General features: G+C 48.6%; 1 protein-coding gene across 6 annotated transcripts; it reads right to left on the bottom strand.

Annotated features, from left to right (window-relative positions):
- Positions 1–93: 93 nt before the first annotated feature.
- Positions 94–15,434, bottom strand: CEL (carboxyl ester lipase). 6 transcript variants are annotated; one of them, XM_052815950.1, is made up of 15 exons: positions 14,938–15,434; positions 14,504–14,815; positions 8,945–9,140; positions 8,173–8,277; positions 6,955–7,744; positions 5,618–5,768; positions 5,057–5,179; positions 4,512–4,709; positions 4,281–4,411; positions 3,730–3,837; positions 3,393–3,510; positions 2,327–2,513; positions 1,567–1,770; positions 868–1,065; positions 94–360 (listed from the first exon to the last, which is right to left on the bottom strand). In XM_052815950.1, exons 5-15 carry the CDS (start codon positions 7,045–7,047, stop codon positions 156–158), a joined length of 1,716 nt encoding a protein of 571 aa, XP_052671910.1. In that variant the 5' UTR covers positions 7,048–7,744; positions 8,173–8,277; positions 8,945–9,140; positions 14,504–14,815; positions 14,938–15,434; the 3' UTR covers positions 94–155. The 6 variants fall into 6 exon arrangements, with proteins under 6 accessions (XP_052671910.1, XP_052671908.1, XP_052671912.1 ...); XM_052815948.1 differs by lacking the exons at positions 14,504–14,815; positions 14,938–15,434 and adding an exon at positions 8,380–8,438 and having other exon boundaries at positions 8,945–9,027; XM_052815952.1 differs by lacking the exons at positions 14,504–14,815; positions 14,938–15,434 and having other exon boundaries at positions 6,979–7,744; positions 8,945–9,067.
- Positions 15,435–15,436: the final 2 nt, after the last annotated feature.

Here is a 15,436-nt window from a genome sequence, read left to right on the forward strand (position 1 = left end):
GCTTTGCCCGCAGACTGCATGTTGCTCGCTGCCTGACTTTAACGTTAGGGAGAAAATCCTGTCACGGCAAAGACAGAGAGAAGCCATAATCGCTCAGTTACAAGCAAGCCTTTAATGAATTTGGCCTATTTTCAAAAGGTGTTTTTTTCTTAGCTTCACAGCAGTTCCTCGGTCAGGGAGATGTTGGCAACCTGCGGCAGACTCTGGTAGACTGTGTTCCAGAAGTTCACGTACCGGGATCTCAGGTTCTGCTTCACAGAGTCCTGGTTTATCTTGTTGTTGATTTCCAGGTAGTAACTGCCCTCATTGCTGTAGGGCAGCCAGGCAATGGGCACCTTTGAATTCCCTTTGTTGGGATCACTGGGGAAAAAGGAGACATAGAAGTTCAGTTTTATCAGGGCAGCTTGTGGATGCAGCAAGGTTTGTGGTGTTTGGCAGGGACCCTGTCTGCTCAAGTGAGGCTTCAAGTGAGTGCAAAGAGAGAGTTTGACATTGGGACAAGCAATAGCAATTCTGCCTGCTAGGAGCGACTTGCTGACCTGCAGTCTCTTCCCTTGGTCCCCACTAGCATCGTCCCTGGCTGCATGCAGGGGCTTAACTCCTGTCTGAACGCCAGGATTCGGAAACAAACCTCATCATTAAGTCTAAGCAGAGTTCACAAGTTCTAAAAATGCTTTTGCTGTCCCCAGGTGTTCTCTGGATGACCCAGAGGAAACTCCACCACCGGGAGACATAGAGCCAGGCTCACAACAGAAGTACAGAGAGAGGGCACCCCGCTTTTGGGAATGGCTCCTGAGAAGTTAATAGGCAAGAGCAGCAGGCTGAAGTGCTGCAGCAAGCCCCAAATGTGGAACTGGAATCACTCACCCTGTCCTGGCAAAGTTGGTCCAGTAAGCAATCATGGCACTTGAGACAGTCCTGTGCTTGGGCAGGTAGCCCAGAGGGGTGGCAAAGGGTTTCCCAAACACGTACTGCAGGTCATCAGCATGGTCTGCCCCTACCCAGCTTGGGTAGATGGGCATTCGGGATGGCTGGGAGAACAAGTAGCTGTATGTCTTGGCACTCCTGGAGAAATAAAATAGACATGCTAAGTGGATGCGAGTGGAAAGCAGAGGAAGGGGTGCAGATTCATAACCATGCTCCAAATACCAGCAGAGCCAGAGATTCAGCCTTGGAAGATGCTCACATGCATCTAAGAGGTGGTCTCAGGAGAAAACATCCTTCTATCTGGTAATTTTTAACTCCCATTTCTGATTCTCATCCTAACCCTCATATCATCCAACAGCCATGTCTCGTGGCATCAAACATTGCTAGGATGAAGTCTGAAGTTTTTAGGAAGCAAAAACTTGTTTTAATGGAAATTTAAAACAAATTCCTAGTATGACTCCCTTTCAGCGTTAGAGAAGTAGTGTTTGTGCAAGCTACTTATAAGCATGTACTCAGTACCAAAAAGCGTGCCTCCTTCAAGTTCAGCCCTCTTAACCCGCTCCTCATCCCCTTGTGCCGGGAACACAGCGTTTCAGCCCCTGGCAGGCTTTGGGCTCCTGCCAGGGCTGAGCTGCTCACCGGGCATTCTGCAGGTGCAGATATAGTGCCCACTGTGTGGGAACCAGGAAGATGTAGTCAGTAATCAGGTCCACCACTGTCCTCTTCATGACCTCCTGGTCCGGGTTGTCACCCCACACTTGCGTGTAGAGGTTGTATGTCGCATTGGCTCCACGCTCGCCCCTGTCCACAGTAAGTCCTTTGACCAAATGATAGACCTCTTGCCTGAAAAGACAAGTAGTATCAACTAATTACAGACCGGCAGCTTCAAGTGGGGCAGGGATCATGGAAATGGATCCCAGCTCCCATTGATGTTCACATCCAACCCTGTGGTTAGCAATGGTTTGGTGGAGTAAAAGCCAGTGATTTCATTCCAGGTCTTAGATGGTGGGCATGTGCTTCCCAGCTTTCTCAGCAGAACAGCTTGGGGCCAAACTGGCCACAAGCTCTTTTTGTCCGCAAAAAGGAGTCTTAAGGGGTGGGCGCCCAGCATGTCTGGCATGTACCTTCTCTGGACAGAGAGCATCAGGGCTGCCAAGCCTGTCACTGGTGCTGAGTTCAGGAGCACCTTAAAGGTACATGGGGAGGCTTCCCCACTAGCTGGCCCTTTCTCTTGAAGGCTCTGGACTTGGCAGCATATGCCCTAGGCACCCTGGCTTGGAGTGACATCCTGTTTTGAAGGTAGTGCCCTGTCCACTCAGGTCTAAGGCCTTGGAGTTTGGGGGCTACGTTAAAGATAGGGTTCCTCCTGTTAAGGGTTTTAAAAGCATCCTTCACTTACGCAGTGATTTTCACCAATGGGCGATTGATAGCAGGTAAATCAATGCCAGCGAAGATGTGTCCATCCATGTTATTGATCCCAGCAATGTAGTCAATGTCAGCAGTGTTGGCAAAGAGGTTCTCTGGCATGTCTGGGAGGAAGTCTCCATCAATGACAGGAGTGAGGGCGAGTGTGTGAACCAGGGGAGCTGCAGCAGGAGACAAAACCGGAGTCTGTTAGGAGCTGAGAAAAGACATGTGTGGCCCGGCATATCCCATGGCTCAAGGAACTGTCAAAGGAATAGGCTGAGGTGAACGAGAGCTTGGGTGGTGACTTCAGCGTGACCACAGAATCACTTTCAGTAAACCTCATGCCTGTAGCTGGGGGAGATGAACAAGACATCTGCCAACCAAGTACCAGCAGGTGTCATCAACAATTCCTCTTCTTCCCCCAGCCCCTTCCCAAAAAGCCCAGTCAAAGGTATGGAAGAGCAGAACTTCTCCCCACCCCACCTGGCTGCATTCACTCACTGCCAGGACAGCTGGCTCAGGCCAGTGCAGCTGCACAGTGGTGGCTTGGCCACTGTCTGTCCTGAGCAAGGCTAAATAACGGGGCTATTTACTAGGAGCATGAGGAGAGCAAGCGGAGGAGAGTCTTCTTGGGAAAGAAATTCTCACAGGCAGTAAAAGCAGAAGCGTTCCCTACCAGCTGTGAGAGTCCTACACTCCACCCAGCGACTCAAATGAAAATAGCAGGGTTGTGGTCAATTATTTTTTTGTTTGTAAGCTGTGTTCTGGAATGCTCTTGCTGCTTTCACAGAACAGGAAGCCCAAACAGCTGTTTTGGAGCCAAGGCATGGCCCTTGGGTAATTCCTCTGCCACCGCTGCCATTGCACGATGAACAGCGTTCATTCAGCGCAACGTGCACCTGCCTGCAGAAGGGCAACTGTGAGATCTGTCATTATTGTCCCCTTTCTGAAGGACACAAGCACTGCTTCAACACTCCTGGCAATCACCCCAGCGTCTCATCAAAGGCATGGTGAGCCCTGGGTGCGTGGCGGACCACAGCGTGGACCGGGGGACTTACAGGGCAGGTTGGTCAGCTGCAGGTGGTAGGCCAGCGTCACAGCTTTGGGGTCGGAGACGCGCAGGCAGTTGGCCAAGGCGGTGGTGTTGTCTGTGGGGCAGCCCACATGTTGTCCAATCTGCAGGAGGAGAGAGAGAAACCTCCCAGCACTACCCTCTGAAGCCAGGCTTCATTACCACCTTCACAGGGCAGAGGTTGGTTTTAATCTCAAAGCAGCATGTTTCCAAAGCTCTGTGTTTGGCAGCATGGCTCCTGCTGAATACCTCGCTAGTTATGCTCTTCTCTAGAGAATCCCTTTTTTTGTTTTCCATTTCCTCAAGCAAGGCTTGCATGTTACCTTTTTAGCCCAGGAGAGTGGGTCTTTCTGGATGGCCCAGCTGCAGATGCCGACACCACTCTGGCTGATGGCTCTCTTGAACAGGCCCTTGTTCTTTGGGGACAACATCTGTGGTGCAAAATAGAGACAAGAGGGTTTCAGGTACAAACTCCTGAAAAGCCTATCGCCTCCCAGACCTGTCCGATCGCCTCACAGCTTGTGCACCAGACCCGGGGAAGTTGCCAGCTTTCGTGCTATTTAACAGCCTCAGCAGTTAAAGTTAAAAGGTGATATGGTGAGAAGAGGAGCAGAGTAGGGGGACATGGCAAGTAAATGCTATTTCACCAGAGGTCCCAAAAGCAAGGACACATGCCTGCAGTGGTGGAGCTGATTAAGCTGAAGAAGGAGGAGCGGCTACAAGGTGAAGAGGCTGAGCATTGCTGTTCCCGGGCAGGAGAAGATGTTAAACAGGCAGTGTGTGTGGAGGGAAGCAGTGGAGTGCCAAGGGGACCATCTCTCCCATTTATGGAGAAGAGACGTGGCTCTGGTGGGGTCTAACAAGTACAACACACCTGCAGGGAGACACTGACGGCACCGGCTGATTCCCCAAAGATGGTGATGTTTTCTGGGTCACCCCCAAAGACCTTGATATTCCTCTTCACCCAGGCAATAGCCATGTGCTGGTCCTTCAGCCCGTAGTTCCCTGAGCAACAGAGAGCACCCACCATTGAGCAAGGGCACAGCAAAGCCAGTAAGTTGGGGACCTGTGACAGGGTCCCCTGAAGAGGGAGCAGCTACGGTACCTGGCAAGTTTGCATCTCCGGTGCTCAGGAAGCCTAGGGGCCCCAGGCGATAGTTGACGGTCACCACGATCACATTGCCCCGCACAGCAATCTCCTCGCCATCATAGAGGTAGTTATTGAGGAAGTTGGCTCCCTGGCTCCCTCCTACAAGGAAGGCGCCGCCGTAGATCCAGACCATCACTGGCAAGTTGGTAGAGACTGGGAGATGAGGAAGAAAAGCAGTGTGAGCTACAACATAGCTAGAAGGTGCTGCCCATCGACGCCCATACCCCCTCGCTGAGCGTCGCTCCACCTGGGCAGGAACAGACATGATGCTGTGCAATAGCCTATGGCCAAGAAAGTCTACACTCTGTAGAAGAAGCTGAAACTCCCAACAGGCTGCAGCTGAGGGACATTGGTTGACATGGCTCCCACCCTTCCCCCTGAAAATCAGTGCTCCTGCAGTTGCCCACTGTGGGAACATAGCTGCTGAGAGATGCTCCAGAGCAATTTGTCCACAAAAGGCAACTGAGAATCTCCTCCCCAGGTCTCTGCCAAGCACATACTATGTTTCCTCTGTTGAGGGATCCAGATGTTCAGATAGAGACAGTCCTCGCTTCCACGGACATCAGTTTGTGTAAGTGTCATCTGAATGCAGCGTTTTTTGAATTCTTTTGCCTGCAGCGTTCCTGAGAGGAGAGAGGGAAGACAGCAGGTCCTAGTTAGAGGCATCAACTCCATCCTTTGGTTGCAAACTGTCTGTCCATCCATCCTCTCCTCCGTGAGTCCAATACAGAGGCAGCAAAGCCTCCCCAGCCACTGTGACCAGCCTGAGGGAGTGACAAAGTGGGACCTTTTCCCATGTGAACTAGTTCTGGATAGCTGAGGCATGGGTAGGGGAGATGCAGGTGCCATGCTTTGGATTTGTTACTTCGTGTGGTTACTTGAGCTGCTTGGGCACACTTAGACACAGACTCTAATACCCACCATGAGACAAAGAGCTTTTTCTTGGCTCTGCTTAGTAGATGAAAGCAGGCAAAAACGTCTTTGGCTTGTCAATAATGGACTACAGAGAGAGAAGTGAAAACAAAACCCCAAACCAAAGGCATTCAAAAGCTGGATCTTACCATCCCAGCCAGGATGAGGTTGGGGGTCTTCCAGAGTCTTTGGAGGGGCAGCAAAGGGGATCCCTCTGAAGATGTCGACGTAGTCCCCAAAGAGTCCCAGTTTTTTACTCTCGCCTTCCACAAAACCGCCCTCGGTGTACACCACACCCAGCTACACGTGGCACCATTGAGAAGAGAAAAATCCATTGCACAGTCCTTCATGCCTCTGGCTTCCCATGTTGCCAGCACCCACACCTTGCCCTGCTCGGTCCCCCAGATGGACCCACTCACAGCCCGCCTTCCCCAGCCATCCCTCTGGACCCTTGTGGAAAGCCCACAGGTAGTTGCCACTGGAGATGTGCCCGTGCAGATGTCCTGCAGGCTGCCCTTTGGAGCAGATGGGCAGCGGCAATTCCCCTGCACTCCCAAAGACAAACAGCAGAAGGTGAGGACCTACAGCCTTAAGATGTAAACCAGGCCAGACCTGACACAGAACTGTGCAGGGACTTTTGGAAGAATGTTGATGAGAGTCTTGGCCATGTTTAGGGCACCTAAAAACACCCTGCCTTGGCTGTCATGGTCCACAGGCCCTCTTTCATGGGCTCCAGACCAGACGTAGCAGGAGTTTGCTTATTCAGGCAGGAACAGGCAAAATGTCTTGCAAAGCCATAAGTGTTTTGTACTTACGGTTGCAGCCCACGCTACCCCAAGGTAGGAGCACAAGGCAAAGCACAGGATCTCCCAGCGAGCCATGGTGAGTGCACACCTGAGGACCCAATTCCCACATGGAGGCTTACATATATATATCTAGGAGTGCAGCTGTGTGTCAATGCCATGACCCAGTCTTGGCTCTAAGGTAAACTAGGGGAGCGTCTACACACTTGTCCTTCAGTAGGCTGAGGCCAAACCATGGCTGAGGCAGACTGGCGTCACTGTGTGAGAGCCCTGCAGATGTTGCTTTTGTGGGCTGGAGGCCAAACCTAAGGAAATATCTCAGTCTAACAGAACTCCAGAGAACATAAAAAAATGCTGAAGCCTTGAGAAGCCTCACACAAGTGCAGGAGGCTGAAATCGTATTAAACCACACATTAGAGCATATTATCAGACACAAATGAGAAACCTTGCACTCCTAACACACTGGGGAATGCACAACGCTCAGAAAATGCCAGCAGAGCCTTCATTTCTGGGACAGGGTGGTAGCAATCCAGCCAGCAATGGCAGACTAATGGCCAGAGCGGCCAACCTCTGTGGACCTGAAGCTTTGCCCCACTGCCTGCTTCCTTCAGTCCTTGCTAACTACTGGGGAAGTCAAGACAGAATTGAGAAGTGCATCAGCTAGTGAGGACAATGTACGCTACCTCCCACAGAAGGGAATTATTCACTGCCAGAAAGTGTGTTTTCCTGCAGGCTTTATTTCCAAGATCACCAGCAAGGCTCAATGCTGAAGTCATGGCACAGTATTTTCACTCCCCTTAGACAAGCAGAAGGGCAGCACCTGCCTTAGGAACTCCAGGAGCACTGAAGTGCTTCCCCCAGCACCTCCTCGGGCACCTTTTCTATTGTCCACGTGGCCACCAACCCAGCCAAAGTGCACTTCCCACACATGGAGAGATTTGGGAATGCAGCTTCTCCTCTTCTCTGGTGTATGGCTTGGATTCTGGGCTCTTTCTTGGGAGTTTGTTGAGCTTGCTTGAGGGCTTATTAGCCAGCGATTATGAAAATGTAGGCAATGGCTCCCAAACATCCAGAATGACAGCCATCAGCAGGCACTGCAGTCAGTGCAGAGAGATTGTCATCATCTTAGTACAAGTTCTGCTTTCCCACATCCTGGGCACGGTGGCTGAATCCTCAGCTCTCAAGGAACAAGAGCAGAGAAGATTCTGTCCAACAGCAGTAAGACTGGTCACTGAGTTCACACATAGTCCAGAATTTCTTAATTTTCACTCCCATCAGAAGGCTTGAAGTCCTCTTCATCCTCTTCCTCTTCGTCATCCTCATCCTCTCCAGACTCATATGCCAGCTGCTCTTTGCCATCTTCACCACTTGTTTAACCAAAGAAAGCCCTTCTGCTGGAACAGCATACCCTGCTTCTTGACAGTGATGGGCAGACTCTGTTTTGCTTTCATCACATATCATTAGAGGCATAACCTAGAGGTGAAAAAAGAAAACCAATAATGAACTGAGGGCAAGCACCCTGCAGAATAACCCTAACTCAGTAACAGAAGTGCTGGACTGGTGTGCGAAAGCCAGTCTGGTCTTTGGGATATGCTGACTTCAGCAAGGTGGGGAGAGGAGAGGTATCTGATCAACAAAAGCCTTTAACCCAGAAAGAGGGAGAGGTGATCTGATGGTAATGACTGGATGCCAGCTCTGTCATGGACTTCTTAGGTGACCTCAGAAAGTCCTTTCCCTCAACTTGCTCTCTGCAAAATTGGAGAAGGGGAACCCTGTGTCCCAAGGTCTGAGACCTAGCGTCCTGCACAAGATGTAGAGAACCTGGAACACCCGGCTGATGCTCCCTTGCTCTGCCTCCTAGCAGCCTCAGACAGGCACAAGGGCAGATATAACAGACTCACCATGTAATAGGCCAAATATGGCAACAGAAGTTTCAGCTTGTCTGGGTGGACACTGACATTGGCTTTTACTGCATTCCGAGACCAGACAGGATGGACTTCAAAGAGCTAAAATAATACAGAAACAACCATGGAAATGAACACAGTGGTCTCAGTGGTGTCTAGTGAGACTTTTTATATCAGTCAGACTTTGGATTTGCCCATCATTACCCTCAGAAAAACAGTGTCTGTCCAGCAGCCAGTCTACTCTCCAAAAGGGCTGGAGAGCTCTGCAGAAGGCAAATTGCAAAATTCATTTTCAGAACACGGGCAACTCTAAGGAACACAATTCCAGAGCCCTGGCTGGCATTTCAGATATGTGCCGCTCACTCACTTTCCTGACGTGACATTGTCGTGCCTTGACAAATTTTTACCCCATCCATCATTTCAAGGGGAGCTGCAGCTGTTCAGGACACCAAATATTCCTGTATCCCTGGCAGAATATGCCAGTACAGCCCTTCTCATTTGATAGATTAGAGAACAGAAAAAACAAATGTGTGTTTTGCTAAGGGCACAAAGGACAGCTGATATCAAACTGGAGTGGAACCCAAAAGCCTGGATTTGGGTTCCTGGCCTAATTACACAGGCCCATATCTCACCCATTAACAAGGTTAAACAGGAAACACAATCACAAAACCTTCAGAGAAGCCAGCAGTAGTTACAATGACAACAATTTTTGATGAGGTCTGCATGCCACAGTATAGTGCTCAGCCCAGCTCAGCAATAAGGCACGTACCTTTCTCAGCTCTTCCTCCACCTTTTTATCCACAGGATTGGTGCACACTTTCTTCCAGGTCTGTACAGCAGCATCCAGGGGTTTAGTTGGGATTTCTTCATCATCAAAGTTCACAAAGATGGCATTGTGTGGGCGACGGGCCCTGCTGAGGCCAATCAGGTTCTCACCAGACACCTGGGGATTGTTGTATCCCTCCCTAAGAAAAAGGGAAAGCATCGGGTTTGCTTTCTGCCTGTGGCACACAGAGACTCGGGCCTTCATGGGAACATGCAAAAATGGAAGTTTGTGCTCCAGATTTTGGAAGAGAAGGCACTCAGCTGGGTGAGCAATGGGTTGCTTTACCTTTGGTCCCACTTCCATGTGGATTTTGGAATCATATACTGGTATCATAAAAGACTCTTGTGACACCACTGAGGGAAGAAAATTTAAATTAAAAAACCCTGTAAAGCTACATACAGCTGCCTGATGACAGAGGTCCCCTGCACTATCTGACAGAAAACCCTCAGGCAGTTGGCTACTAATCTGTATGAAATGCATTTGCAGCACAAAAGGCTTCACCCTCTGCATTTGCTCTACTGTAGTTACAGCAGCTCAGTAGGGTGCAGGGACAAGGCAAGATGGAAATGCAGTTAATTTTTTTTTTTTTTTAAAAGAAGTGCCGATGAAGGACTACAGTGAGAAAATGAAAGATGTTTCTTGTGGGAGATCTCACAGATTGTTCTTCTGGCAAAACTAACTGGGCACCAGGAGGGAACAGGTCCGGTGAGTGCGGTCACAGGAACATATGGCATCGATTCCTGCACACTCTCCCCTCGGCTCCAGCCCACTGGAAGCAGGCAGAAAGCCGGGCTCACTGCATCCCACACTGCGTGTAGCGTGCTGGGGGAGGCAGTCGTCTTCACCAGATCACCAGGTCCCCTCAGCTATCAAACCCTCAAGCGGACTTTTGCTGAGGTTTCTGCTGCCAGGCAGTTTCTCAAGCGTGCCTGCCTCTGCTGTACCAAATCAAGAGGGATAAAACAGAACAAGGCAGCAGCTTAAACAGGTGGAGGTCTCCATCCCACCTCCACACCATGCAACCAACCTCCCCCCCATCCCTGAGCTCCCCCCTTCCCGTGGATATCCTGCGCACAGCAGCCGGGACATGCGGGACAGCTCCAGCACAGCTGAGCCCTGCTTCCCCACCGCCACGGAGTCCCTGAGTGAGGGTTGGTGGCATTTCTCTGTGTGTGTGTGTCTGTGTGTTAGTGTTACAGCCTCTGCTGTTCCTCCTGCTTGTCCCAGCAGGGTGGGCAATGGGTGTGTTTGTTCTGTGAGAGCTCCGGGATGGGGCAGAAGCAGAACCGCCAGCTGCAAATACCCAGGAGCCATGAGCCAGCCTCCCTCCCCAAAGCAATAAGCCTGGCTTAGAAACTGTGATTAAAAAAAAAGAATTATATATTTGCTGTTTTCATCCTGTAGGGTGCAGTAGTACCACATTTTCATAGAATCCTAGAACCATAGAATACCAGGTTGGAAGGGACCTCAAGGATCATCTGCTCCAACCTTTCTTGGCAAAAGCATGGTCTAGACAAGATAGCCCAGCACCCCGTCAAGCTGAATCTTAAAGTATCCAATGTTGGGGAATCCACTACTTCCCTGGGGAGATTATTCCAATGGCTGATTGTTCTCATTGTGAAAAATTTTCCTCTTGTGTCCCATCGGAATCTCCTCAGGAGTAACTTATACCCATTACCCCTCACCTTTTCCATGTGACTCCTTGTAAAAAGGGAATCTTCATCTTCTTTGTAGCCACCCTTTAAATACTGGAACATGGTGATAAGGTCTCCCCTTTCAGCTTAAAAACTGTAATTCCCTTGGCTCTGACACTGGAGCTCTAAGAACACACCTGATTATTGTTAGACTTGAGAGGAAACCCCCAAACCTGTGAGAGCAGGTGGCAGCACTGCACAGGGAAATGCTTTAAAAGGAGTCAGCCCTGGCATCATTTACACATGGCTTACATAGTATTAACTCCCTGGGTGAGCTTCAGAGGAGGTCCTCTGGCTTGTGCTGTGGTTGCTTCCTTCATGTTTCCTAGGGAAGAGGAGCAGGCACTGTAAGTATGTACCCCAAAACCCTGTTCCCTCTGGGAGCCCTTGGAGAGGGGTCAAGGAGGTTTTGTGAGCTGAAAGTTGTTGGTGAGGTGAATACATACTCAGAGAATACACAAACCCATAGCAAGGTAAGTTGGTCCTGCTTAGTTGTACTTTAGTGTCAAAACATTGATCTCTGGGCTGGTTAGTAAGATAAATCAGCAAGAGTGTAAAAGCAATACGAGACCAAAGTCAGCTTCAGCTTATCCGTCCACGATATGTGTACACACAGTTCCCAATCTCCTCTTCCTTTTGTGCTTATTTTTGGTGTTGCGTTTAATCTAGTGGAAGGCTGCATCTCTGTCTCATGGATATCAGAGGACCCACTGGGCTGAGAGATTCCACAAACATGACATGAGCTCTCCATAAATTGCAAGCACTTTTATTTCCATTAAGGTTTCATGGCGTTCTTGGAAGTCTGGGCTCTGCCTGGAGTGTCAGGGCTGAATGCCATGGGGGGAAATACTACATCTCCCACCTAAGGTTTGGCTGAAGTTTCTTCTTTACTTTCTATTCTATAGACTGTGTACCATGAGCTGTTAAGCTGATATGGTGTTTCACCTCAGAAGCAGTTACAGCAGGAAACAAAATTTTTATGGAAAAGGGCTATAATATATAAATATGATACAGTGGCCAAACTGTCAGAAGTCAAAAGGTTATTTCTAGTTGCCCTCTGCCATGCCTTAGATACCAAATGACTTACAGAACTTTTTTTTCGGGAACAGTGATGTTCAAAGTGCCTGATAATAGGCTTCCAAACTATTGAAAGTCTTGGTTATAGAGAGCAGAAACTCTTTCTGAAAATAGTTTGCTTAGTGGAACTTTGTTCCAGTGCAAACCAGAATGGACTGTTCACGTTTCAGCTATACCAGTAAAAATCCATATCAGCCCTGTGCAATGCCTGGATAGCAGAGGGCAGAATATGCTTAATTTCCTTCCACAGTGTTCTCTTTTATAGTTAGCAATGTTTCACAGTGTAAAGAATCCAAACTACAACTCTATTTTTCACATTATTATCACCCTCCTCCAAAAATACAAGTCTTTGCCAGGCCTTTCAGTCCTTGGATCGTGAGACTTCACCAGCTTTTATCTCCCTCCTTTGAGCCGCAGTTTTTCCCCGCTCATCTTTGTAATCTGACATTGTGATTTGTTCACTTGTGTGCTTGTTTTTCTCCTCCAAGAAGATTTGCTGAATCATTGGGGAGGAGGCAAGAGCTCTAGAGGCAGCTGGTGGCCAGTGATAAAACCACGGCCACATCCAGTCTTCAGGGTTTGCAGATGACAGCCCTTCAGTTGAAGGCCTGAGTCACATTCCCTTCCGAGCTAAGATTGTTGGGGACTTTGGGATTGAGGAAGTCGGGCCAAGGAAGTGGTACCCCAAAAATATAAATTATTGATCCTGACAACCACAAGGTTTGTGTTGTATCATCTCCCGCAGAATTTATAATGATGCTGTGAGAAAACTTGCAGGCTAGGGGCTAAATCCTGCCGACTGTTGTACATTGTGCCCACTTCAGTGGGAACACATAGTTAAGAAAATAGGGATTTGGCCTGAAATAGGTCATGGTATGTAGTGGCTGCTTCCAGACTTGCAGTAGCAAGGTGTAGTTTGAGCAAAGATGTGCCAGGACTCTGAGACAGTCATGAGCCTGTTTATTTGGAGAAGATGCACAGAATTCCGGTGGTACAACTTATGCAGCTCTTTATATGAATTTTGCCCACTGCCTGATGATTGAAATAAAAGCTGGGAGCTAAAATGCCTTAGTTCATTTCTTAGGTCTTTCACTCACTCTCTGTATGACCTTGAGTTACTTTCTCCCTGGCTCTTGGTTTCCTTGCAGTAAAACAGGGATAAGGTGTTTCCATCTTCGTGGAGCGCTTTGAAATCTTTAGGTAGTATGTGCTATTCAAATGCAAAGTATCATTAGTATTTGTGAATCCTCCAACACCACTGTTGTGGCACTATGCAGCAGGCACGCAGACATGGCTCTCTGACTTTCTAGCTTATTATTTCCTTAAGTTCCAGTTAAGATGGGAAACTTGAGCTGTCCCTTGCGTATTCACTCTGAAACCAAAGGCCTTCTGCTCTGTCAGCTCTGCCCTTAATGTAAGGCACTAGAAAATTAGTTTTGTGGATATTTTTATAAGTATCTTCCAGAACTCAGAAATAAAATCTTACCAATAGTACATGATACTTTTCCGAAGAACAGAGTTTTGACTTGGGATGTTCTACTTAGTTATACTTCAAGGAGGTAAGATAGAAAGTTGGTTAACAAACAAAACTGGAAGTCCAGGTGACCCAAGTTCCATTTCTAGTTGTCCTACTGAAATTTGGGCAAATATTTTAAAGTGAAAAATGCAGGTTGGCAGATTACAATGCAGAGACCTTGCTTTGATGCGTTATGTGTTTTCTGTGGGATTTTTCACAATGCCACTCCAGTGTAAGATTACCGTGCATGTGCAGCAATTCTACCTTGCTCTTATCTGTAGATCTCGGAGCGTGTCCATGTTATTATCCTCACTTTGCAAATGGAGAAACCTGAGACACAGGGAGGGATAGTGACTGGCTCCGATCAGCTGACAATGTCAAAGCCAGGAATAATCCTTCTTTGAGTTTTGAGCCTCGTATTTAGCATTCTCCGTGATGCTACGATACCAGAAAATGCAGCTGCAGTTTCTGGACTCTCTTTTCCAGGTGCTGTCACACCTGGGTGTCCACTGAGCCTGACTGATTTACAGTCAAGCTACTACAGGCTGGATCTAAATAAGGAGCTGGGGCAGGGATGTCTGACTGACACACTGGTTCACCATGTCCACACTTTCAGGATGGGGCCCTTTCAAGAACAGGAATGCTCCATCATCTTTGACTTCCCCTTCCCCAACTGAGGCAAGAGATAATTTCTATTTTATAAAGAGAAGAAACCAGCGGACTTGACCACTGCCAAAAATCCCACCAAAGCTCCTAATATAGAAGGGCCTGGGATGTAAGATAAAGTTCCATTGCTTTAAAATTCTTCAAGAGGAAGGCAGAATCAATGGGATAGGGTTTTTTAACTCCTCATTCTTCATGAGGAAGCCTTGAACCTCAGAGTTTTGTTGGCCAGTGCTGAATGTGGCTGTCATACTTAGAACTTGCTTAGGAGCCCTTGATGCACAGAGGAATTAAACGGCTTAGAGGCTGCTCATGGCCTGGAGAACAGTAGATTATGGGTTGGAGCAGAAACAGCTGTGAGAAATTTGGCCCCAGAGTGTTGCAGAAACCACAGGGGTGTGACTCATCTCATGTAACTTTAGATGTCTACAGATACTAGGCTCCCTTTCTCTTCAAGGAGAGAGAAGTAGGTGTGCTGAAGACATGACTTCTGTCCTATTTTAGGTATGTGCTTTAGGAGGAGCTAAACTGCTTCCTAGATATGTTACTTACCAGAAAGGGAACCTTTGAGTGACTAGCTCACATTGGAGATATCCTGGCCCACATCATTGCTGCAGAAGGTTTCCTGCCTCATACCCCATGGAAGGCTTGAGACAGTACTTGCACCCAGGCAGCAAAGTATGAACACCTCCTCCCAGCACAGGGTCAGGGCTTGCACTGGGTCCAGCTTTCTGTCAAATCCCCTGATACAGGCAGGACCCAAGTCACCAGCTTGGACCCAGCCAAAGACCCAAAGGTGGGTGGGATGCAGGATGACAGCTGTCCGTATGGTCTAAATGAGCAGTGGCCTGATAACAGTGTGATCTGAAAGACTGAAGGAACGCAGTGTGTTGAAGCTGCTGATCTGATGCCGGTTCTGTCCTGCACAGCCCATCCTCAGCAGGGAAACCAAGCAGAGAATGTGCCATGTGGGAATCTCTTATCACCTTCCCTGTCATGGCTGAGGTATACGGACAGGTAGCTTGCACAGGTCCAAGGGAGCTCATCCAAATACAGCAGAGTCTCTCTGCTTCAGCTGTATTGGTATTGATTAGTTATTGCTGCCCTAGGAGAGGTGTGAAGGGGTATTTGCTGGCCCATACTCTTGCAGCTCAGATGGGAATGGTCAGGTTTTTCCTATTCTGTTCAGCTGGGGGTTTTTTTACTATTTTTCAGAAACAGTAAAGGAAAACAAAGCAATTATCTGTACGCCAGGACTTAGTGACTAGTGTTATTCTGAAGTGCTAGATTCCCTTCCCAAACCTAGGTAAGGCAGTGTGGGGAAGAGCTGCTGCTCTGGGCACTGAACAGGAGCAGCTTGCTCAGTAAGCATCTGAATTGTTTGCTGTAAATCTGACTCTCCCCCCTGGGCAATTTTCCTAAGAAAACCTACCCCGTGCATTCCCTCAGGCCCCTATGTTCACATTTGCAACTCTCATGCTGTAC

The sequence above is a fragment of the Harpia harpyja genome, chromosome 19 (genome assembly GCF_026419915.1).
Source record: "Harpia harpyja isolate bHarHar1 chromosome 19, bHarHar1 primary haplotype, whole genome shotgun sequence".
Taxonomy (NCBI): Eukaryota; Metazoa; Chordata; class Aves; order Accipitriformes; family Accipitridae; genus Harpia; species Harpia harpyja.

Coding starts and splice junctions, on each gene's coding strand:
- CEL (XM_052815950.1), bottom strand. CDS start 7,047: ATGACTTCAGCATTGAGCCTTGCTGGTGATCTTGGAAATAAAGCCTGC. Junction 5,180..5,617: donor ACCTCATCCTGGCTGGGATG/GTAAGATCCAGC, acceptor CTCTCCTCTCAG/GAACGCTGCAGGCAAAAGAA. Junction 361..867: donor ACCAACTTTGCCAGGACAGG/GTGAGTGATTCC, acceptor CTTTTTCCCCAG/TGATCCCAACAAAGGGAATT.